Consider the following 22588-nt stretch of genomic DNA (forward strand, 5'->3'; position numbering starts at 1 on the left):
GGCACTTACATTTTAAAGAACAAGTACTCTGAATTAAGTACTGGCCACAGTCAGGGTGCTGAATTAAGTACTGGCCACAGTTGGGGCGCTGTGGTGTCCCAGATGAGCCCACAGTCAGTTGGCAGTGTTGTGTTTCTGGGCGTTAGAGAATACACGCTTGGTCCTGCTGACTTGGCTCTGGTGCTCGCCTCCCCAGGTGTACCTGGTAGATTATGGCCTCGCGTATCGGTACTGCCCAGAGGGGCTCCACAAAGAGTACAAGGAAGACCCCAAGAGATGTCACGACGGCACCATTCAGTTCACCAGCATCGACGCACACAAGGGCGCAGGTAGGTCAACAGTGCGCAGGGAGCGAGGCGCTGGTGTCTAGGCAGAGCCCCCACAGCTCTCAGTCCTGCCCGCGTAAGAAGGGCTCAGCAAGCCAGGTGGAATGGAGACAGAGGGACAGGCTGGATTCCACAGTTGTGTCCCCAGCCCCCCAAAGATGCTGCAGCACGAGAGTGAAGGTTTCTCTCTTTCTTTCTTCACCTGAGCGTCGCTCAGCTCTGGCCTGTGCTGTTGTGGGGCTTAAACCTGGGACTTGTGAGCCCTCAGACAGGAGAGGCTATCTGCACAGCCGTTATGCTCTCTCCTCCAAAAAATTGAAAAGCCTTTCCCTTCTGTAGCTACAGCTCTATGGTAGCTATTTTGTCACTACATTTCCTTTTTTTTTTTTTTTTTAAGTATCTATGCTGTCTCTGTGTCCAGCAGTACAGAATAGCTACAATCCCCAATTACCTGGCCTCTTAATAGCTAGTTTTTTTTTTTTTTAAAATGTCTTCAGGTTTTCCAAGGACAATGTTAAATGTGTCTTATAATTTATCACCTAGGCTAATAGTCACAGCTTGAAACTCTAGAGTTTGGGTTTTGAATTATTCATCGGAGGCGAATTTCCGTGTTCTCTTCGTACCCCGGTACTTAGGCTAAGCGCAGTCAGTCGAGTTGTTGGGGAACAGCACAGCGGAGCCCACGGTTCTGCCTTCCTGCTCTCCAGTTCCTGTACGCGGATCCCTGTCTCACCTGCACTTTTTGTCTGTAGCTCCTTCGAGACGTGGAGACTTGGAAATCCTTGGCTACTGCATGATCCAGTGGCTTTGTGGCCGGCTTCCCTGGGAGGACAACCTAGAAGATCCCAACTATGTCAGAGATTCCAAAATCAGGTAAAGGCAAACTTACAGTCAACTACTGAGGACAAAACCATCATGGGGCAGCTGTGTCTGAGTCAGGGTGTCTTGACAGGAAGTCTTGTTTTCGCTGAGACTACTGTGAAAGTGAGAGAGCGCTGGCTAAGCAGTGCGGCTTAGTCGACTTGAGTTTGTTTTAGAAGACTGGCTACGCCTCGCTAGGACGTAGGAGTCACTTACTGCGCTAGTCCCTCCAGTGAAATATCAGTTTCCTGTGGCATCGAGCTTGAAGTGGTGACTCATTCTTTACTTTTCAACAGATTCAGAGAAAATATTGCTGGTCTGATGGACAAATGTTTTCCCGAGAAAAACAAGCCAGGTAGGAAAAGACTCCTGAATGCCTGCAGCGGTTTGTTTTCTGGGAGAAAAGCAGCTGTGATGCTTGTGGACTGTGCCTCAGTGTAAGACTGTAGGTGCTTGAAAGTGTGACCAGTGTGTGTGTTCTGCTGTCATGAAAAATCACTTCCCTTCTCAGAACTGGGCCACATGAACACTGGAGCTTGTTTCTGGGACGGAGCCAGATTTCATTCCTTCATTCATGTCCTTTTCGTCATCGTGAAGGTCGTTCTTACAGCTGCATAATTGGTTTTTATTTTTAGTTGTTTTTTTAGCATCTGTATTTGTTGGATAGAGATAACTAGAAATTGAGAAGAAAGGAGAGATAGAGAGGGAGAGACAGAGAGACACCTGCAGCCCTGCTTCACCACTCATCAAGCTTCCCTCCTGCAGGTGGGGACCGGGGGCTCAAACCCAGGTCCTCGCTCACTGTAACTTAATCTGGTGCACCACCACCGCTGCCCCTGCTTTTTGGTTTTCAGCTGCCCTGAATACGAAGTAAATGTTTATAATGGAAGTGCACGGGATGATGGTCTGACGCAGAGCGGTTACTGGGATGAGAGCAGCAGCTCTGCACGTGGCAGTTTCACGGTGAACCCTTTTGACGCAGTGCTGGGGGGCAGCTGGGGAGTGCTGGGGAGGCCCGGCACATGCGTGACACCACCCCAGTCTTTACTCTGTGTTTTGAGAGAGGAGGGAGGGAAGGAGGAGAAGGCACTGTTCCACCTCCTGGGCGCTGTCCGTGGTGCTTTGGTGTGGACCTGGTGCAGGGAAAGCCATCTCCTCACCGGGTGGGGGAGACACCGGCCCCTCCCCTGGGGCTGAGACGGGGGCGGGGGGTGGGGGCAGCCTCTTTGGTGTCGGATGCTGCGTGATTCACTCTGCCTCGTGCTACATACTTGATCTTCAGAAGCCAGCGATGCCCAGCAGTCTGCCTGTCCCCGTTTCTGTCAGTGCACCCCCTTCCATTATATCTGTGTCTGTCCCGCTTTCGAGCTGCGTCCAGTCTTGTCGGCCGCAGGTGTGTAGCCCCTCACCGCTGGTGGCTGTGTGTGGATCTAGATGAGGAGGGGCCGGTGTCTCCCGCACCCCGGGGGCGGGGGCGGGGGCGGGGAGCGGGGAGCGGCATCTTCCTGCCCACGTGGTCACCCTCCACTTGATGGCTCTCACTGAGCTCCTCTCAGCGGTCTTTTATTGCTTTCTCTGCAAAAAAAAAAAGTCACGAGCACCTTTCACTGGGCTTGACACTTTCTGGTGTTGTGATGTTTCTGTTTGCATTTTTAATGAACATAGTAATTTTCAGGAGAGAGAGACATGCCAGGCCATCCCTGAGCTGTGGCATATGCAGCGCCAGGGCTTGAACCTGGGGCCTCTCGCACGCCCTGTGCACTACCACATTTATCTCACCAGCCTGGTAAACCCTTTAGAAATAGCACTTTCTCACTGCCTGCTGCTGGTCGGAGAAACGGAATAGACTCTTACGTTTACCTAGTCCTGTGACCTTGTCCTACTACACGTCCCCTCCCGCCAGCTTTCCCACAGACGCGTTGGGCTTCTCTACGGGTGCTGGGTGCTGTCTTGTTCGTAGTCACGGGCTTTACCTCCATGTACAGTTAACCCTTTCCATTCAGAAGTCAGCCTTCCTCCCTCCCTCCCTTCCTTCCTTCCTTCCTTCCTTCTCCCCCAACCTGTCTTTGGAATATTTGACTTCTTATTTAATGAGCACTGTAGCTATCTTCTACAGAACAAATAACTTCTCAGATAAAAAGATCAGCTTCTTTAGCCATTGTACTTAAGGACATTTTACATCATAATCTTTAGGCACTTTGATACGTTTATAGCCTAGAACCACAGCGATTGTTTTAAGTATTACTCCTATGATTTTGTCTCTCAGTAACAAAAATGTCTTACATAGGATTTCAAAATACGTTTTTATTTAACTTATCCTGACAATCCCTAAGGTCTAAAATGCTTTTATTGAAGGAGACATTGAAAAAAGCCTCAGCATTATGTCTGTTTGCATCCTAATATTACGGTAACCTTGATTTCTTACTTGTGGTGAATATGTTTTATTTATGGTTTCTCAAATTGCAAAATGTCTTATTCATCTTTCAGGTGAAATTGCTAAGTATCTGGAAACAGTGAAGTTACTGGACTATGCTGAGAAACCCTCTTATCAAGATTTGCGGCAGATTCTTCTGCGAGGACTGAAAGCCTGCGGGAGTGAGGACGACGGTAAACTGGACTTGCGTGTCGTGGAGAACGGGGGTCTGAAAGCCGAAGCGCCGGCAAAGGTGAATTTGGTCACGGAATCATCCTTTGGGCTTCCTGTGATTCTCATTGCAACAGATACTAATTCTCGAAACTTTAGTGACTCGGTAAAGAAAATCATAGCAGATCGCTAGGCGAGTCAGTGTCTCATCCCCATTACTCAGGAAAATGGACCGAGGGCAGTAGGAAAGGGACTCTCGCTCTGTGTTTCCTCTACCTAGTAGCAGGCTCTTTTTTTTTTTCCTAAAAAAGTTTCTAGGGGAGTTGGGCGGTAGCGCAGCGGGTTAAGTGCAGATGGCACAAAGCGTAAGGAGCAAGGACCGGCAGAAGGATCCCGGTTCGATCCCCCGGCTCCCCACCTGCAGGGGAGTCGCTTCCCAGGCGGTGAAGCAGGTCTGCGGGTGTCTGTCTTTCTCTCCCCCTCTGTCTTCTCTTCCTCTCTCCATTTCTCTCTGTCCTATCCAACAACGACAACATCAATAACAACAACTACAACAATAAAACAACAAGGACAGCATAAGGAAATAAAAAAATAAAACAAAAGTTTCTGACTCGAGGTGTTGTTGCCTGGCGGGATTGTGACAGGAGGCATCCGCTCACAGCTGCGTGTTTTTGCTGTCAGGTCGTTCCATGGAGGTGGTTGGCTTCTTTCTCCTTCTTTGCTAGTGTGGCCAAAGTGCTTCCTAGTTAAAAAGTGTTCTGTGAAATATGATTTGAAGGTTTCCATCTGTGTAAGTGTGGTGCACTTGCCACTTGACCATTGCTCTACTCTGAAGGCTTGTTAGTGAAGCTTCGTCATACACTGAGAGCCTCAAGGTTTTGGAGGACAGTGTGAAGCGTTAGTGCATCTATGGGCGTGTGAGTAACTCCTGGCATCATTTCAGAACTGAAACTTCACGTGTTTATACTAAGTTGCTGACTGTTTTTGGTAGTCACACTACTGGTGTATCTTACTATTTGGAATCATTTAAATGAACTGTCACCCGCCTTTCTGCGGGTAAGGCACAAAAGTGCATTTCTGTACCACTAGTGCTTTCACTGCTGTCGACTGTGACTCCTAATAGCTTCTTTTGGAGATCTCATCCTCCAAACTAGGATTGAAAAGCAACCTTCTCTGTAAGGCAAGCGACATGCTAAAAGGCTTTTGTCTTTCTTTTTAATCGCAAAGGAAATTGGCAGTTTGGAATTGGACTGGGATTTTCATATTTTTCTTTTTTAAGCGAACAGTAGGTTTCTATGATTTCATCACAGGATCTGAAATTATAGGTAGATGTCTACATACAGCTTTTTGCTGAGCTTTGTCTCAACTGCATCAGCCTCATTTCTGTGGGTAAGTGTGCTAAAAGCCACAGTGGGCTTGGACATGAAGACAAATAAGAAAAAGGAAGGTTAAGTGAACCTTCCCAGTTATGCCGGAAGCTAAGAGCTCCACGTGTGTATAGGCGTCCCACATGCGTCTTCTCGTTGGGGCCAGATTTCTTTCTTGACGTTAATATTTATAGCTAGCTTGTAGGGTGTTTTTCTCTCACATTCTGCTGGTGGAGAGGGAGAGATGTCTTGCCGTGAGAACTTGTCCCTCGCCGGCCCCTTTGCTGTAGAGATCACCGCTGTTCGGGCCTCGTGCTGGGGGAGATTGGGTTTCTGCAGGCTGGCTGACTTTACCGCTGACTAGTCAGTCTGCCGCAGAGCTAACATCTGTGACCTGGCGATTGTCCCGCGTCCTTGGGCGTCTCCTCGCGCACCTCCCCTATGTGCTGTAAAGCTTCGTTGAGAGAGAAAAACAGCTCCTACCAAGCCCAGCGGTTTGGAGGTCTCCTTTCGTAGTTTGTCACCTCCTCCCATCTGAAGCAGGGCTCGTGTTTTCATCAGAAAGAAATCAAGAAAAGCAGGGGCGGGCAGACGGGGAGCAGTCTGACAGCCATAGCACAGTGATGAGCTTTTTGTCTTCTTGAACTTGCACTTTTTGTAAAGTGAAAAAGTTAGGTCTGCTCAGTCCTTTAAACAACTACAACTTTTCTTTCCTTTTAAGTCCCAAAGCATTTTCTTCAAATGAATTATAATTGCCCATATTTTTAAAATATATGAGGGGCTCCACTGGCTGGAAAGGTGGGACTCACCCCCCCCCCCCCCGTAAGGAATATCTAATCAAGATGTCTTTTTTTGCTTTTGTGACCAGGAAGCTCCGAGCTAAATGCAGTGCTTAATAACAGAATCTGTGCTTGGCCTCATCATTAGTGCATTTTCTCCACTGCTTTTCCTTTGTCATACTTTCTTTTAATTTTTCTTTCCTTTTTTTTTTTTTTTTTTTTTTAAAGATTTTATTTATTGATGAGAAAGATAGGAGGAGAGAGAGAGAGAAAGAACCAGACGTCACTCTGGTACATGTGCTGCCAGGGCTTGAACTCAGGACCTCACGCTTGAAGATTAAGCACTTTATCCACTGCGCCACCTCCTGGACCACTCTTTTAATTTTTCTAAGTGTGTGGTCTCTACATGTCTGAGGCTCATGTTTTTTGGAAAGGGATAGGCTTATAAATGAGCACACGATTCTCTTCGTGTTCCTAAGAGGCTCCCATTGTGGTAGAAGCTTTTCAGAATTGATCAACAGGGTGGCATGGTAGCCCACCTCATGTGCACACCTCAGGCTTGAACAGAGAGTCTGGTTGCTATGGCATCTCTCTCTCCCCCCTCCTCCCTCTTCTCCCTCTGTCTCTATCTGAAACAGTGAAGCTCTGGTGACTACAGGAAAAAAAAAATCAATCAACAATGTAGTGAAACGAGGCTCCTGTTCTTCATAACTGCCATAATTAATTACAGTACAGTCTGTTTGACAACTAGAGTGAAAAATGAGTGGACCCACTTGGAAGTGTTTTTAGCCTCAGTAACTTGAGAGTTTTCCTTCATAGGGTATGACATGAAGCTGAGGAAATCTGCCCTAAGAAGTGCTTGGTGGGGGCGGGGGCAGTCCCGCGGTGGTGCCCAGGACCACCTTGCGTTGGCGAGGCACTGAGGTCTCTGGCAGCTCCAGTAGCTGGGGCTGAGCAGTGCCCTGGTCGGCAAGACAAAGCGAAAACACTGTACACACGCGCAGGCAAGACTACCCAGCCAGAGAGACGCTTTGTTGATTAAAACTAAGCACTTTGATTAGAATCTGACAGAAGGGTCCCAACAGTTACTGGATTCAGTATGCACTCTTACGTCAGCAGCTGACAGTTATGCTTAAGGCCTCATTTATGTACCTGGTCTAGGCTAGGTCCCTGGGGCTAGATCAATAACACGTAGACTTCCACCCTTAAAGAATTCCTCCCTGTCCCATGTGGGTTACGAACAGCTTAATTTACTGGCGAGAGCTCAGCAAGAGAAGAGGCCCAAAGACTTCCGTTAGCTGTTTCCTTGACGGGCTGTGAGTGAGTTGCTTGCCAGGCCACCCCAAAGGGCCTCGTCTCTGGACGTGGGTCCAGCGGGTCCCGGGGGCGGCCCCTCTGCAGTTCTGCCTTCCTTGAGCTGGTGCACACACTCCGTGCGGGTCCTCGGGGGTGCCGCACGCTGCCCCACTTCTCGTGTCACCTGCTTGCTCTTGGCTTGCCAGGGGCTCGCAGCACGGGCACACACGCATCACACGTGTTGACCTTTCAGTCACCGTCTTAAGCTGTTGTCCTTGGATTCACTACATTTTCTAAGTACTATGGAGGTAACCAAAAGTCGGATTTTTATTCCCACTTTTTTTCTCCTTGCATTGCCTTTTTTTTTTCTCTCTCTCTCTCTTGGCTTTATTTTTCAGGATGTGTTCTGGAAGTTCTCTGACCAAAGTCTGTGATTTGTATTCTGGAAAATCTGAAGGTATCTCTACTCTGCTCCATCTGAGGGCAATTCATGGCACAGGGAGTTAGCTCTTAATCTGAATATACAATCCTGTTTCGATGTTCTGTTTTTTGTCAGATGTATATATTTCCCACTCTCAAGGTTTCTTACTTCTCCTCTTTATGCTTTGACATTCTACACCTCACCAGAATTAGTATAGGTAGGTGTTGTGGTGTGTGTGTTTTAAACCTTTATTCAACCATATCATTAATCCGTGGGCCCTTTTGTCGAAAGAGCTAATGCCAGTCTCTAAAGAACTCGTAAGATTTTTATCCTCTCATTATGTGATTACGTTGTTCCATCGTCTCTGCTTTCTCCCTCTCCCTCTGGAGCTTGTGTTCCATGAACCTGGGGATTTAAGGATCTAGCTTCTTGTCTCCATATTACTTAACTATTTCCTCAACTGTGTGTGTGTATGTATGTATGTGTGTGTGTGTGTGTGTGTATGTATTCATAACCAGAGCACTGCTAAGCTCTGGCTTGTGGTGGTTTGGTGGTTGAGCCTGGGACTTGGAGGTTCAGACATGAGAGTCTCTGCAAAGACTATGCCATCTTCTCCCACCGCTCTCCACTCTTCTTCATGACGCTGTTCCGGTTGGCTTGGTGGGCCTCTAGCTCAGTGGTTTCATTGTTCTGTGTTTCATCTTTTAAGAGAGGTGGTTTCTCTCTCTCTCTACTCCTCTCCCAAGTCTCTGAGGATAGTAATTCAGACATTTTTTTTTTCCATTGGCTCTTTTGACAAAGTTATTAGCTCTTCAGTTTCAGCTTAATATTTTCTTTTGGTTGTGTGATTGTCCTTAGAATTTGGAATTCCTATTTTTTGTTGTTGAATGTCTTATTTTAATAGTCTGTGTTGGAAAGCCTGTTTCCCTGTTGATTTGACACACCTTTCGCTTCAGGCATCATCTCTTCCTGTGGCTTCAGGTGAGGAGTGAGAGCTTTGACTAGGGAAGCTGCTCTTGCTGCTGTTGGCCTGTGTGGAGAGGGAGGGGCCACTGTGCATCGATGCCTGCGGCGGGGTGGGGGGCCTTAGTGAGGCAGGGGCAGAGGCAGGAGCAGGAGCAGGAGCAGGAGCTCTGTGCCCTGAGCCAGAAATCAGAAGCAGCTGGGGTGGCCCCAGATTAAAAAGAAAAAGACATTTCTCAGACAATTTTATTGTGCAAATGCAGACATAGCTGAGAGCCACGACAACCTGAAATATGCTTATCTTTGAAGTTTAGCTTCTGTGCAAAACAAACCAAACCCAAAAAAGCCCCGAACCTCAGTGGTTTTGCATCTAGACGCAGTCGATGTCGGGCCGACAATGGCAGCCACACCGGACATTCGTTTAGGAAGAACCAAGCCTGGACCTTTCAGCTGGTTTCCTACAGGGCTTCAGACCTTCCACTCGTGTGTGCTCAGCGTCAGGGGAAGCTTCCCTTACTCATCAGTGCCAGACTCGTACCCTGGAAGTCTGCCGCGAGGAGGCCTGTTCTGTGGAAGGAGCTCTGACAACGCACTGAGAGTCTGTCCACCTGGGCTTTAGCACACCAGGCTGGCATTTGCAGACGGAAACAGAGAGGTAGAGAGAGAGAGAGAGAGAGAGAGAGAGAGAGAGCGCTTCCTTCAGTGCAGTGGGGGCTGGGCTCCAGCATGCCCACGTCACAGCAGTACCACCCCAAGTGAGCTCTTTTCCCAGCCTGTATGTTTGCTTTTCTATTGGAACAGCTCTGAGGCCACGACTGGTCTCTGACGTGCAGTTAGACTATTGGTAAACTAACAGTCCACATGAGTCTAGCTGGCCTGTCTTCCTGTTTCTAAATCGGAAGTGAGAAGCTGCTGATTAGCTCCGTTTTAGCCTAACAGATCTGAAAACGTCAAGATTACACTGTAATGTATACACTAGTGCCCTCTGAAAGAAACCCAGTTCTCTGCACACGTGTCGGCTGTGCCAGAGCCAGAGGACACTCGGTCCCAGGTTTATCTCACAACTGACCCTGTGCATCCTCCCTGGTAATTCCCTTTACTGATGGGAGGGCAAGTTGAGATGCCCGGGAGAGCAGGCGTGGCGTGCAGCAAGAGCAGAGATCAGCACAGTCACCGTGTGAGGTTTTCTGTTCACGGAGCCGAGGTTGAATCAGACACGCGGATGACACAGTGACGTGACGCCCCCAGGAAGGACCCGTGAGAGGAAGCCAGGAGGGATTTTCGCTGTCACTTTGTGAAATGAACAGCAGACTTGGATAGTGTTCAACTTGAAGGGTCTCTAAGCTAGCTGGTCTCAGCCCGTCGGCCCTTGGTCTCTTCTGTCCTGACCGCCCACATCGTTAGGATCGCCAGGCGGGAGGTGCCAGGCGGGAGATGCCCGCCGAGCGAGGCTGGTGACACTCAGCACTTTACCCAGCATGCACTCCTGAAAGCACAGGTGTTTCTTTTGTCGGTTGAATACTGTCTGATTTTGACTCCCATGCAGTTTACCTGCATGGAGACGAAGAAAGTGCCTTTTTATTAAATAAGCTTGAAAACAAGGTGAATGCACGAGACGCTGGGGCAGTGTGGATTGGCGAGCTCCCTCTACGCTCCGAGAGCCGGGGAACGCATCCGGTCCTGGGAGGAAAGCAATCTCGCACAGATATTCCTCCTCAATTTGGGTCCAGGCAAACCAAAGTGTCTGTGTTTATCCCTGCCTAATGCATCACAGATCTGCCGACACGCTGACCGTGGAGGCTCGGCAGCAGAGTCGTACCGAGCGCGCTCCATCAGTGCGCTTTGCATAGGGAAGTTCTCACAGGGGAGCTGCCCCGTGCCAGCCGAGGGTTACCTGCCCGCTGCTGTCATTGTATGTAATTATCGAGCCAATCTGTTCAGCCCAGCAGGGTCTAGATGGTAATCACGAAGCAACACTTTGGAAAAGAAAGGTGGAAGGTGCTCTCCCCGCCTCTCGTCGGTTCCGTGAAGTTGCAGTCCCCTCACTGGACAGAGCTGCCAAGCGGAAGCCCCCAGAAGCTTCTGGAGGCCGAGCCGAGCTGTCACTTTCACGTGTGCGAAGCCGTCTCTGGAGGGACCCGGCGGGTGCCTCGAGTTCTGGTCCCTCCTCAGCCACCTTCAGAAGGCTTTCCGGCAGTGAGGTTAACTTGAATGCGCAGATAGTAGCGGCTCTGGCTGTTGGGAGGTGTGTAGGTAACGCGGTGAGCCGAGCGGATCGCTCCAGCGTCGATCTCTTCAGAACAGGAGCCGTGCTTGTCACTAGGAAGAGGGGCTGCGTGCTCAGTCGGCACCCTGCTCCTGTGAGCTGCGTCCAGAGCGGCCCAGAACAGGAAGTCTCAGGCGGTGATCGCCGATGTTGTGGGTCTGTGACTTTTTTTGTCTGGTGAGCTCCCAAGAGATTAAGGCTTGTCCTGGGTGGCCTGGAGAAACCTGGAGTCGCAACCTGGATTTTGACACACTTAAGCTGGCGACGGCCTGGGAGAAGGCTCCAGGAGACACGCAGAGTTCTAAATGTGTCTGTCACTGATGCTGTCCTGTCGTTTGTTGTCTACAGAAAGATGTGAAGTCATTCGCAGACATCACATAGGACCAGGTGGCTGACTTAGAAAGCCTTGTAGTGACAGAGCTTAATAAAAAGGGAGGAACTGAGCATTTGGGAGGACCTGCTGGTGGCAGAGCGTAAGTTAGCTAGCTCTCGACTGCAAACAAGCACTGAGGTCGTAAGAAAGGCCTGAGCCAGTGCTGGGAAACCTCACCTGGTCTCTTTAAGAGGACTTTCTCCCACACCAGAGCACTGCTCAGCTCAGCTTATGGTGGGTGGCGTGGGGGTCACACCTGGGACTTGGAAGCCTCAGGCTTGAGAGTCTCTGCATAATCTTCTGCTCGCTACCCCTGTCCTTAGGAGAACTTCTTTTACAATAAGGTTCACAGCACTTTTAGCAAAAAGAAAAAAAAAAAAAGGATCAATAGTTTACTATGTTGATTTCACGAAGAAAACTTGACTACCAACCTTGAGGGGGCAGCCAGGTGTAATATATGGGGCAAGCCATTCAGCTGCCAGTTGTCGAGCATACCCCCAGGACACACACACCCGCACACCTCGGACCCCAGGACACACACACCCGCACACCTCAGACCCCAGGACACACACACCCGCACACCTCAGACCCCAGGACACACACACCCGCACACCTCAGACCCCAGGACACACACACCCGCACACCTCAGACCCCAGGACACACACACCCGCACACCTCAGACCCCAGGACACACACACCCGCACACCTCGGACCCCAGGACACACACACCCGCACACCTCGGACCCCAGGACACACACACCCGCACACCTCGGACCCCAGGACACACACACCTGCACACCTCAGACCCCAGGACACACACACCCGCACACCTCACTTTCAAATGGGGAGAAGAGGGAACATCGGTCGGCACGGGTGGTGACACCAAACTCGGGGAGCCGGTGCCGTGTGGAGCCGTCCGGACCGGGTGTCGACCCAGCGCTGCAGACTGGTAGTGCTAGTGAGTGTCTCGCTCCATAGTCCCCTCTCTCACCACCAACCCCTATCTTTCTCTTTCACGTGTTTGGATGTAAGAAGCGGAAGAGAGAAAAGCAGGAAGACACTGAATCTAGTGTGGAAGACGTGGAGTGCTCCCACCCGCGCCCCCGGGAGGCCATGCAAACCCGTAAGTTGAGCAGCTGCGCAAAATGCAGCGACATTGCTTTCCGCCGTGGCCGCGACTTTCTGATTTTCTGGTAGAAGATGCCACGAGACGGCGTGTTTGTCCTTCCCGGTGTTGTGTGTCCCCACGTGGTGTTACTCGCCATTCACAGCGGCGCTGCTTTGCACATGGACCCCCGGGCCCCACCACATGGTCGCGGGGCTGGGCCTGCAGACCAGGACCCTTAGCCCGGCCGGTCTTGGAGCCGGGCAGCTCCCGCGCTCCTTTGTGGCGTCTCCCCGGTCCAGAAAGTTCTTGACTTGTGAGGGGAAGAGCTCAACGCAGCCCGAGTTTCCTGCTGAGCGGGGCTGGCGGTGTCCATGACCTTCCTTCTCTCACTGTGGAGGCTTCCACGTCTCTCGACGTCTTTGCTTCTGACGAGTCTCGGGGCGTTTCCCGAGAGAGTGCTTAGGGTCTCCGGAGGGACTGTGCTCTAGAGGCCAGGTCTCTGAAGCGGCTGGTGGGCGCGTCCCCTCCTGCCACCCTGCATCCCCCCTGTGCCCCCTCGCCCCGGTTAGCCTGCCCCAGACACAGGCCCGTGGGCGCGTCCCCTCTCCTGCCACCCTGCATCCCCCCGGTGCCCCCTCGCCCCGGTTAGCCTGCCCCAGACACAGGCCCGTAAAGCCTGGCTCTCAGCTGCTCTGAGCGAGTGGGGGTGGAAGCCTGCCAGGAGCCTGTGTGCAGACCGGCTTTCTTAGCTTTCAGACGTCCGTGAGTTGAAGAATGCGCGACTCGAGCTCGGGACAGGTCCTCACTGTTAGAGCCACTGAGGCACTGGCTTCGCCCAAAGCGACGCACCCCCCCCCCCCCCACCTGAGGTGGCTCCTCACGGGGCGCGGAGGAGTGAGCCCAGAGCTCTTCCTCTTGCCGCCTAGATGCTGTTCCTCTGCTGCGAGGGTGCAAAAGGCTTTTCCCGCCCCGATTTTAGTCCGTGGTCCTGACATTAACTCTTTACAGGTGGGGTTTGTCTGTCAGAAAGCCGGTTTTCTCCCTTAATGTGAAAAGAGTAGACCTCATCACACCAATTTAAGAACAATCCAGACTTTTTATGTTGGAAAGGATAAAGAACAATCTTACTCTCATTTACTCAGAGAAGCTGAATTGTTTTACTTGAAAGATGTTTGTTCCCCCATTGTAGGGAACAAAGTCTAAGGCTAGCTAATGCATTCTGCTGTCTAAATATTATAACAACATAGGGAAATTCTACCTGGGCTGGTAAGATGTCACTGCTTCCAGCCAGAAAATGAAATAAAATAAAATGAAGTGGGGGCAAAGAAAGCCATATATAGGTAGGTGTGTGTGTGTGCATGTATATATATGTGCATGCATTCTCCAGCATAGAGTAACTTGAAGAAGGCACATTATTACATTTGAGGGTTTTTAAGAAAGAAATATAGAATACAATTCAGTGAATTCTGTGTTTTAGAGCTTTAAGATTTCGTGTCATAAGCATGTTTCAAGAATGGTTACCTCTAACGGCGGCTTTAGAAATGTCAGTTTCTTCATTAACAATTTTATTTTCAAACACAATTTATGGTTTACAATAAGCTAAGAGATTTTTCTCACTGTGTGATCTTTTAGAATGCTGTGCCTAGCAAAATGGGAGCAGCTTTCCTTTAATATCTATTTAGACCATTTTTAAAACATGTATAATTTTCTTGATACACCTAAACTCATTTTGACTAGCTGGGGGTCTATTGTGTAAGAACACATTCTGAAAGCTTTCAAAATGTGTATTGTGTTGGTTTTCTCAAAGAAAGAGAGGGGGTGACGGGTGGTTTTCGAGAAGAACAGAGGCCTCTAATCCTTTTATTTTTATGCAAGGCATAATTTTTACCAATTGAGAAAATTTGGTTATTTGCCGCAAGTAATTTTTCCCCCCACAAAATGATAAGCCTTAAAAGAAAAAAAAAAAAAAGCATATTCTGGCATTTTAAATCCACGCCAGTATTTCCGAACTGTACAAAACCTCGTTGATGTGGTCATGATATTTACGGCTGGTAGACTTTGCCCCCGTTACTCGCAAGATGGACAGTCGTCAACTCCCTGCTTTGAGGCACTTGAATTTTGGACCATTCTTGATGATTCTGTGAGGAAAGTGTGGTTTCTATTTACCTCCTGAGGACTAGTGGTCTTGTCAGAAGAGAGAGGTTTTTGAAGGCACCCTAAAAGAAATTTCTCATGGCATTTTTTTTTTCCCCTGGTGCATTCTAAGATCAGAAGAATATCCCATAGTTAGATACTTTGCTTTTCAAATATTAATTGTACACATTTGTCACAGTTGGGCTTTTTGCCAATAGTATTCTGCTATGGAAACGAACTTGTTTTTCAAGAGATGAAAAAAGAAATCTTTTTCTACAGTAAGCAGTTGCTTTTTTTTTTTTTTTAAGGGGAAAATGTTGAATTGATACATGCAGAAGAATCTCTTAACGTGTGTAATGCTATTGTGTAATGAATTCCAGGCAGTTATAGCATTTCCATTTTCAAATTTCAAATCTACTTTGAAAGAGAAAAGAAGCAATGGTTCTTCCCGGAGTACAGTGCCAAGTCAGGCCGGGACGTAGCTGTCGCCACTGTCCAGTGTCTTCTGTGCTGACAGAAGGTGGGAGGTGGGAGGTGGGCTGTTACGTGGCGACTACTATCACAGCTTTGTGGTCATTCCAAAATTCCTGAAAAAAAAAGATGAAAATTGACGGAGAGATGTTTCAGAAGGCTGTAGCCCACAAGCAAAAGGAAGGACACGTTGCTGTCCAAGTCTAAGCTGGCCAGGAGAGGCCACTCCCTTCAACCTACAACAGCTGCACTGTAGCTGGAGCCTGGGTCGAACAAAGCCACTGATTTGGAAGTGGGTCTTCCAGTGAAGTTACTGAGACAGCCTACACTCAGGCTGCTTATTATTACACAGGCGGGGTAGATACTTTGTCCTCCATTCAGAGCTCGCTTTGTCGGTTTCAGAAAAGAAGCATCGATCTCTGTTTTGTGGAGCGCTTGCATTGACTGTCATGGGTCTTGCTTGGCACTGTTACTCTGACCTGGGGGAGGGAAGCCCGAGGCCTGGGGAAGGTGCTGGGCGGTGGTCGCCAGGCCTCGGTGTTTCCTTCTGTGCCCCACTGCGTGGAGAGAGGAGCTGGGAATGGTCTCTGATGGGGTAGAGCCCCCGTGTCTCCAGGTAAGAGTCCCTGGCGTATTCTAGCCCAGGAATAGCTGGAGAGAAATGGCCATGGGCACTTGGAGTGCTATAAGATGCAACACTTTCTAGAAGGCTCCTCAGCTCAGGCACTGCCCCGTGGAAAGACTGCATTCTAGAATTAGAATAGCAGGACTCTGCTACAGGGAAGTGTCAGTAACTACCTTTAAAGACTCGCACATTTGGGGGCCCGGGTGGTAGCACACCTGGTTGAGCACACATGTTACAATGCGCAAGGACCCAGGTTCGAGCTCCTGGTCCCCACCTGCAAGGAGAAAACCTTACAAGTGGTGAAGCAGGGCTGCAGGCATCTCTCTGTCTCTCTCCCTCTCTATCACCCCCTTCCCTCTCAATTTCTGGGTTTTTCTATCTAATAAACAGATTTTTTTTTTAAAGGAGTGATACATTTGGAATGAAATTCATTGCTTTATCCCCCTCACTGCTTCCCTTCCCTCCCTCAAAATGAACGTTTGTCTTGCTGGTATATTTGACAGGAGAGGTTAACTTGAAGTAGTCGTGTAGTGGAAACATTTTGGCAAATAATTCAGTTCCACAGAAAATTAGCTATGTGTTTGCCAGTGTCCTCGTTCTGCTAGTTCTAAAGACTTTGTCAGCTGTTTTGTGACATCATGAAACATGGACAGTTTCCTAGGATTTGCAGGGTATTACGGCGTTAGACCTTTGTGTGAGTCAGTCTCGTCACCGCAGAGCATCTATCTGCTGCATTTGTAAATATCAGTAGTCAGTAGATAGATGTGGAAACGGCTATGTTTCCATTTTTCTTGTGCTTTTGTAATTTAATGATTTTAATTTCTTTGTTTTCTCTTCAAGGTTCAAAAACCAGGAAGAGAATCCAGAAGTAAACCAAATGCCGTGAACCATTTTGCTTGTTTTTTGTTTGATCTGTCCTTTTTTCTTTCGTGTGTTCTGTTTTCACAAGATGTGGTCACGCGTGGGTAACAATGAAGGAAGTTTCAGTATCTTGGAAGAACAAACCTTTTTATTGCGATTAATTCTTTGTACAGTACATTAAAGGATGCTTTATAAAGTCCCCAAATCTCTAAGTCACTCTGAGCTCGCACAAGCTGTGTCTGAGGTTCTGGAGTTCGTCTGAGGAAAGGACTGTGCTGTGCACTTCTCACTTTGCTGCTTGTTGCCCAGAGTGTGTAGAACTGCTTGACCAGAAACTTCAATTAAAGATCTCTTTTTGCGTTGATACCAATATGCAATTTGTTGCAGACAGAAAATTTGGTTTGTATTGATTTTGTTGCATAAACATTCATTAAACACCTGCTGTATGTATGAAAGGATGTACCAAGAAGGAAAAGGAATCTGGGTCTATCTATGAGAGACAGAGTTGAAGTTGGACGGCATAAGAATTCTGTAAGTACAATCTCCACGATAAGAAGATGTGACAATCGCCAGTGGTAGCAGATCAGAGATTTGACAAGACTGGTTGTCTTTGAGATCTGGAAGCCAGATGTGTAGATATAGCTGATTTTCCACTCATGAGATTTTCTTACAACTAATTACCTTCTTTCCTTCTCTCTCTCTGTCTCTCTCTCTCTCTCTCTAGCATAAAATATCTGGACAGTAAGCCAAGTAGTTTAGTGATTAGAAACCTTAGATCTTGACCCTTTGCTGCCCGGGGGTTGACACAGTGGGTGAGCATTGGACCTCAGGCATGAAGTTCTGAGTTTGATCCCTGGCACTACAAGTGCCAGGGTGATGGTCTAGTTCCCCTTCCTCTCCTCCTCCTCTTCCTCCCTCCTCTCCTCTCTCTTATTAATAGAGAAGCATAGATTAAAAAAAAAAGGTATATGATTTCAAGAGATGTGGACTTTTTAGTTTCTTGGGAGTATAAGCTTGGATATAAAATAATAAAATAGTAAATTGATAACAAAGTCAATAATAGTAAAATATAAATTACAAATAAACTTCAAGAGTTATTTTATTACTTGCTAGAGAAATTGGGAGCAACTTTTCCAAAGGATGGTGTGCCTTCGCTGGGAGCGTGGACTGCGTTTTTGGCATAGAGGCACTTTAGTTCCAATGTGTAAGCATTTGTTTTTTAAAAGTCTTTAAATACGTAAGCAGTATTAGAACAAGCCTAAAGTGGCTATTTCAGATTTTTATTCATTTTTAAAAATTTATTTTAAGTGATCAGGGAGCTCTTCTAAAAAATATTGATTTATTAGTGATGGAAAGGGAAACACTATCACTCTGGCACGTGCTACACCAGGGACCAGCCCCAGGGGCCCCTGTGATTGTCATTGTAATTCCACTGCTGTAACCACTGAGCCACCCCCCAGTAGAGGCAGTTCAGAATTTCAAAAGCAAATTGATTTGAAGAAAACAGTAAGTAGGTGGTAGTCCAGGTGGGATGCAGACCTGCTGGGAGTTGCCGGGCCTATGCGATTTGGGGAGCTCTGGACCAAGCCAAAGGCCATGAGTGTCGGACTCTGGTGTGGCCTTTGAGTTGCCGTGGGAAGCAGTTCTCAGCATGTTGATCGGATGTGGAAAAGCACACGCCAGCTCTGCAGCCTTTCCGCTGACTGAAGCTCCTTCTTCTGCAGTTGCGGCGACCAAGCGTCTCTGCAAACCAGAGAGCTCCATTTGGGGCACGTGTGCCCCGCTTTCTGTCGAGTGCCGGGTGTTTGTTCTCCAAAGTGTGATGGTCCCGTGTTCAGGTGCAACACCTAACCCGGCTCTCCGTTCTGTCTCAAACACAGTGGCACCTCAGACAGGACAATGTGTGTGTGGTATTTTCTTGTGTATACATCCTCGCCTTTTCTCCCCCCCAAATACAAAACCTGTTGGTTCAGATTAAGAGAACAAATATTTCCTCGCAGATGTGTGGACCTGCAGCCAGAGAACCAGTCTGACCCCGTCCTCGTTCCCTTGCACACACATGCGTGCGCGCACACACACACACACGCACGCACGCACGCACGCACACACACACATGCACAGCCTTCTTGTCGTTCAGAGTGACACTCACTGTTTCCCTGGCCTCTTTCATTCTTGATGCCTGATTTCTAGTTTGCTTTCATTTCCCTCCCTCCGATCTCTGCCTTGTGTGGACTGGTCCTCTATTCCACTCCCACATCTGGACACATGTCCTCACGCCCTCTCGGCCAGTTTCCAGCCTCTTGCCAAGAGCAGGTGAAGGTGCTGGGGACTCCAGATGGCCACCACTGGCACCAGGCTCGTGTCCCCCACACGAGAGCAGCTGGTCAACCTTTGGTAACCCGCTCTGCCCTGAAATCACACAGTTCCCAGGCAGGTGAAGTGCTAACATGGCCAGAGCAAGAAAGCCCGGACCTTCCTCTGAATTCCTAAATAAAACATGTAGACGAGAGCCAGTTCTCATGGCAGCGATTAGCCGAGAGACTATCAGAGCCAGCAGGTGGACGGTGTGCTTGTTTGTTTGATCTGTTTTCAGTCCGCCATACCCTTCCGCCTACCAAGGTGTATTGATACTGCGAGAGATTTAGCTCCCTTTTTCTTTACCAGAGCCCTGCTCGGCTCTGGCTGATGGTGCAGAGGGTTGAACTTGGGACTTTGGAGCCTCAGGCATGAGTCTCTTTGCATAACCATTACGCTGCAGGTCTCCCCTGCCTGAGAAATTCCTAACATTCAGGGAAGTGTCTGAGGACAAACCAGCCCTGTGCGTCCCGGAACAAGTTAGTCCTGAGGTGTGAAGTCCCAGGGATGGCCCACGCTCCAAAGAAAAGAAAAGAAAAGAAAAGAAAAGAAAAGAAAAGAAAAGAAAAGAAAAGAAAAGAAAATGGAGGTTCATGGATGAGTATGATCCAATTGCATATCAGATTTTGCTTTGCAGAAACCCCTCTATTCACACGCTCTCCAGTAGACCACCTCTTGGCTTACCGTCCTGGAATAGCACCAGTTTTTATGATTTTATAAGTCAAAAAGTTTTGACCATTAGCAAACACCTGAGCCAACGTCTTTATAAACCACCTCTATTCTCTCTGGTGTGTTCGTCGGGACTGTTTAGTAATAACCCAAACCCTTCTCGTGTTTGCCCGTCACTGACTATTTCTGGTCTCTTACATGCGTGTGCACACACGCGCGCTTTTTATGACTTGACTCTTTTGATCTCCATTGTAATTTGTGCGACTCTGCCCCTTCTAAGGCTGGAAATGTTTACCATGACTTTTTCTAGGCCTCTGTGCTAATGCTTTCGGATCTTTTTTCTGGAGTCTGCTTGGTGTGGTCCTGACGAGGCTTCCCCCCAAGTAGCTGGGCGGTGCTGTAGAGCTTGTGTGTGGCGAATCCTCTGCCCTGAAGGCCTTCGGGCGTGTGCGTGGTCTGCTGCATTCCATGGATCTGCCAGCACCGCACTGATGCAGCCAGCGCCGTTTCACTTACTAATTCCAATTTACAGTTTATCCCCCAGCCCCATTAACAGGAATCAAAGTGAAGGGGGGAAAATCACTTAAAGTCTCACAACCCAAGCCCCTGGCTTCGGCCACCTTATTTCTCTGGTCCCGTCTCAGCCCTTGTATTTTCCCCAGACATAACAACTGTCTGGAAAGCTTTGTGGCTTTTTGAAGTTTTCCTTTAAGTTCTACGGGCCATTCTGTACCCCTCCTTCTGTGTTAAGTTCTAGCAGCAGAAAGAGCAGAAGATGGGCTGAGGACGGGGCTCTCAGGTGAGTAAGGCCTCTCGCATGGGCTCAGGCTGCCATGTGCGGATGGACACCTTCACTAGCTGCTCCCGGTCATCGCAGAGTTTCCTTGGTGGCCCGCACGCAGAGTGCTCCAGGATGTCTGTTCTTCGGACTTGTGACGAAGCTGCCTGTCAGACGTCTGTGTGTGTCGGGCAGACTCCGTTCGACTTGTGACCCAGTGCGAATGCTCAAGAGAGTTTTCCTCACTCTGACTCAGTCCAGCCCAGCCCAGCACATCCCAGAAGTTGGAGCTTCCAGAACCACAAGTGGAACTGGTGGGCCTTTGTCCAGAGTAGTGTGGGGGTGTGTGGGGGGGGCTCCAGGGGGGAAAGGTGGGACCCTGTGGAATCTTCTCATTTTCCTGGAGTTGGTGTCTCTGCTTCTGGTGAACGGTGATCCCCAGTGAGGAGCAGCTGGTCTGCAGTGTTGCTCTGACCTTGACAGGGAAGCCTCAGTGCAGATTTGTGTGTGGGAGGACCCTCCCCCAACCCCTCATTCAGACGTTGCTCGGAAGGGACCAGCAGGTCAGGATTCACAAGGCAGAGCCATGTCTGAAGAGTGCACTGGGCCCAGACGCCTTTTAGGGCAGCGTCACAGGGAAGGCCGCTCCTGGGCACACCCACGTTGGTTCTGGTGGAGACGTGCCTTTGCCAGCCGTCCTGAAGTCACAATGTGCAGCGCCAGAGGAAAAGGCTCTGCTTTCCTGTCTCCACGCTCAGGCATCAACTCACACCCTGCTCAACTGGGCTACTGTTGCAGGCGCCCTGATTCCCTGACCTTCAGCCCCAAGCCTGCTCAGACCCGTCGTCTGGGGAACCCCCCACCACACACACTTTCAAGCATCTAGCCCCAGAGTCCTTGGCAGACATGTCAAACTGTGACAAGGGTGTGCCAGTCACCTCACAGCTTAGAGCTTAAGGATCTTCCAGACGTTTCTTCAGATGCCTGCACAGCCGCAGCTGTGATCTCCCGCCCCCTCCCGGGTTAAAGTTCCCGACCGGGCTTCCTCTAGAGGGAGGAGTCTCTCTGTACCCCGGGCACTGGGGCTCCCAGAAGAAGCCGCTGATAAGACCTGCGGAGGTGGCCCGGGAACCAGAGCTCCCTCCCCGCTACACCCAGCAGCCAGGCAGGTGGGGCCCACAGGAGTGTGGGGAAGGGACGTCGAGCGAAGGGAGCAGTCCTGAGAGCAGATACCTGCTTGGTCTCCATCAACAGCAGCAATATGGGGGGGGGGGGGGGCTCGGAAATCGTAAACTAAACGCCGGGCTTTCTTCTCCCCCTCCAGTGTTTTTGTCGGTACCCAGATTTGAATGCAAAGTCGCTAACAAAAGAAGCAAACCGCCTTTCGACTGCATTTACTGCTCCCGATGACTCCAGTTGTGTGTAAATATTAGAAAACAGCAGGGTCCTGCATTCCAAGAATCACTTGAGCGGGGCCACGGGCCGACAAGTGTCCTCCCGGTATTGTAGTCAGACCCCCCCCCCCGCTGTTTCTAATCTGTGCGCACAGCCGTGAAGAAACTGGACTGACATTTCTGGGCGCCGCAGGGGGCCCTTGAGGAGGGAATGTTAAAGACTCGGATTCAAAGTGGCCACCACGCCAGATGAACCGCCACTGCCACCGCCGGGCAGGGCCAGCGGCCCCCACACACACACACCTCGGTCCAGGCTGTGGCGAGAGGGCCGTGATGAGCAAAGCCTCCCCCCTTGCCTCCACCTTCTAATAGTCATGTATTTACTGCGTTTGTTTTTTTTAAACTTATTTTTATGAAGCACAGAGACCAGAGCCCTACTCAACTCTGGCACACGCTGGGACTTCTGGAATCTCAGGCCTGCAGAGCCAAAGTCCTGGGCTCTGAGATAATAATTACTACACTCACTGGGACTCTTCTTTTTCCCCTTCCTTTTCTTCCTTCCTTCCTTTCTTTCTTCCTCCCTCCCTCCCTCCCTCCTCTCTGTCTGTCTATCTATCTATCTGTCTAAATATCTGGGGCCAGGGAGATAATCAGAATGGCTCAGCAAAAAGACTTTGACGCCTGAGGCACCAAATATCCCAGGTTCAGTCCCCAGCACCACCACTAACCAGAGCTGAGCAAGGCTCCAATTAAAAAGCAAAAGGCCTAAATGTCCGGAGGGAGGATGGAATTCTGGGCCGCCAGAGGCCTTAGCAGTGGTGCCTCTTGGGGGAGGCTGACCGTCCTCCCGTGTCCTCCCGAAGCCCACGCCATCGTAATGTGAATCGAAAGGAAGCCTCCCGCAGCTGGCTGTAGCCGGAACCTGAAGGCGGGTCAGCTCTGCGGCTGGCCTTTGGCA

At 49.5% G+C, this 22588-nt stretch overlaps 1 protein-coding gene across 2 annotated transcripts in view; it reads left to right on the plus strand.

Moving 5' to 3' along the window:
- VRK1 (VRK serine/threonine kinase 1) overlaps positions 1-22018 on the plus strand; it is a 49728-nt gene extending 27710 nt beyond the window's left edge. Inside the window, exons 8-13 of one of the 2 annotated variants that reach the window (XM_060181022.1) lie at positions 197-329; positions 1079-1199; positions 1484-1542; positions 3675-3853; positions 12269-12359; positions 21561-22018. In XM_060181022.1, the coding sequence (XP_060037005.1) occupies positions 197-329; positions 1079-1199; positions 1484-1542; positions 3675-3853; positions 12269-12359; positions 21561-21646 (669 nt within the window). In that variant the 3' untranslated portion in view covers positions 21647-22018. Of the gene's footprint in view, positions 1-196; positions 330-1078; positions 1200-1483; positions 1543-3674; positions 3854-12268; positions 12360-16413; positions 16830-21560 lie in introns of those variants that run through there. The other variant, XM_007518329.3, reaches the window with a different exon arrangement.
- The last annotated feature ends 570 nt before the right edge of the window (positions 22019-22588 follow it).

This window comes from Erinaceus europaeus, chromosome 22 (genome assembly GCF_950295315.1).
Source record: "Erinaceus europaeus chromosome 22, mEriEur2.1, whole genome shotgun sequence".
Taxonomy (NCBI): Eukaryota; Metazoa; Chordata; class Mammalia; order Eulipotyphla; family Erinaceidae; genus Erinaceus; species Erinaceus europaeus.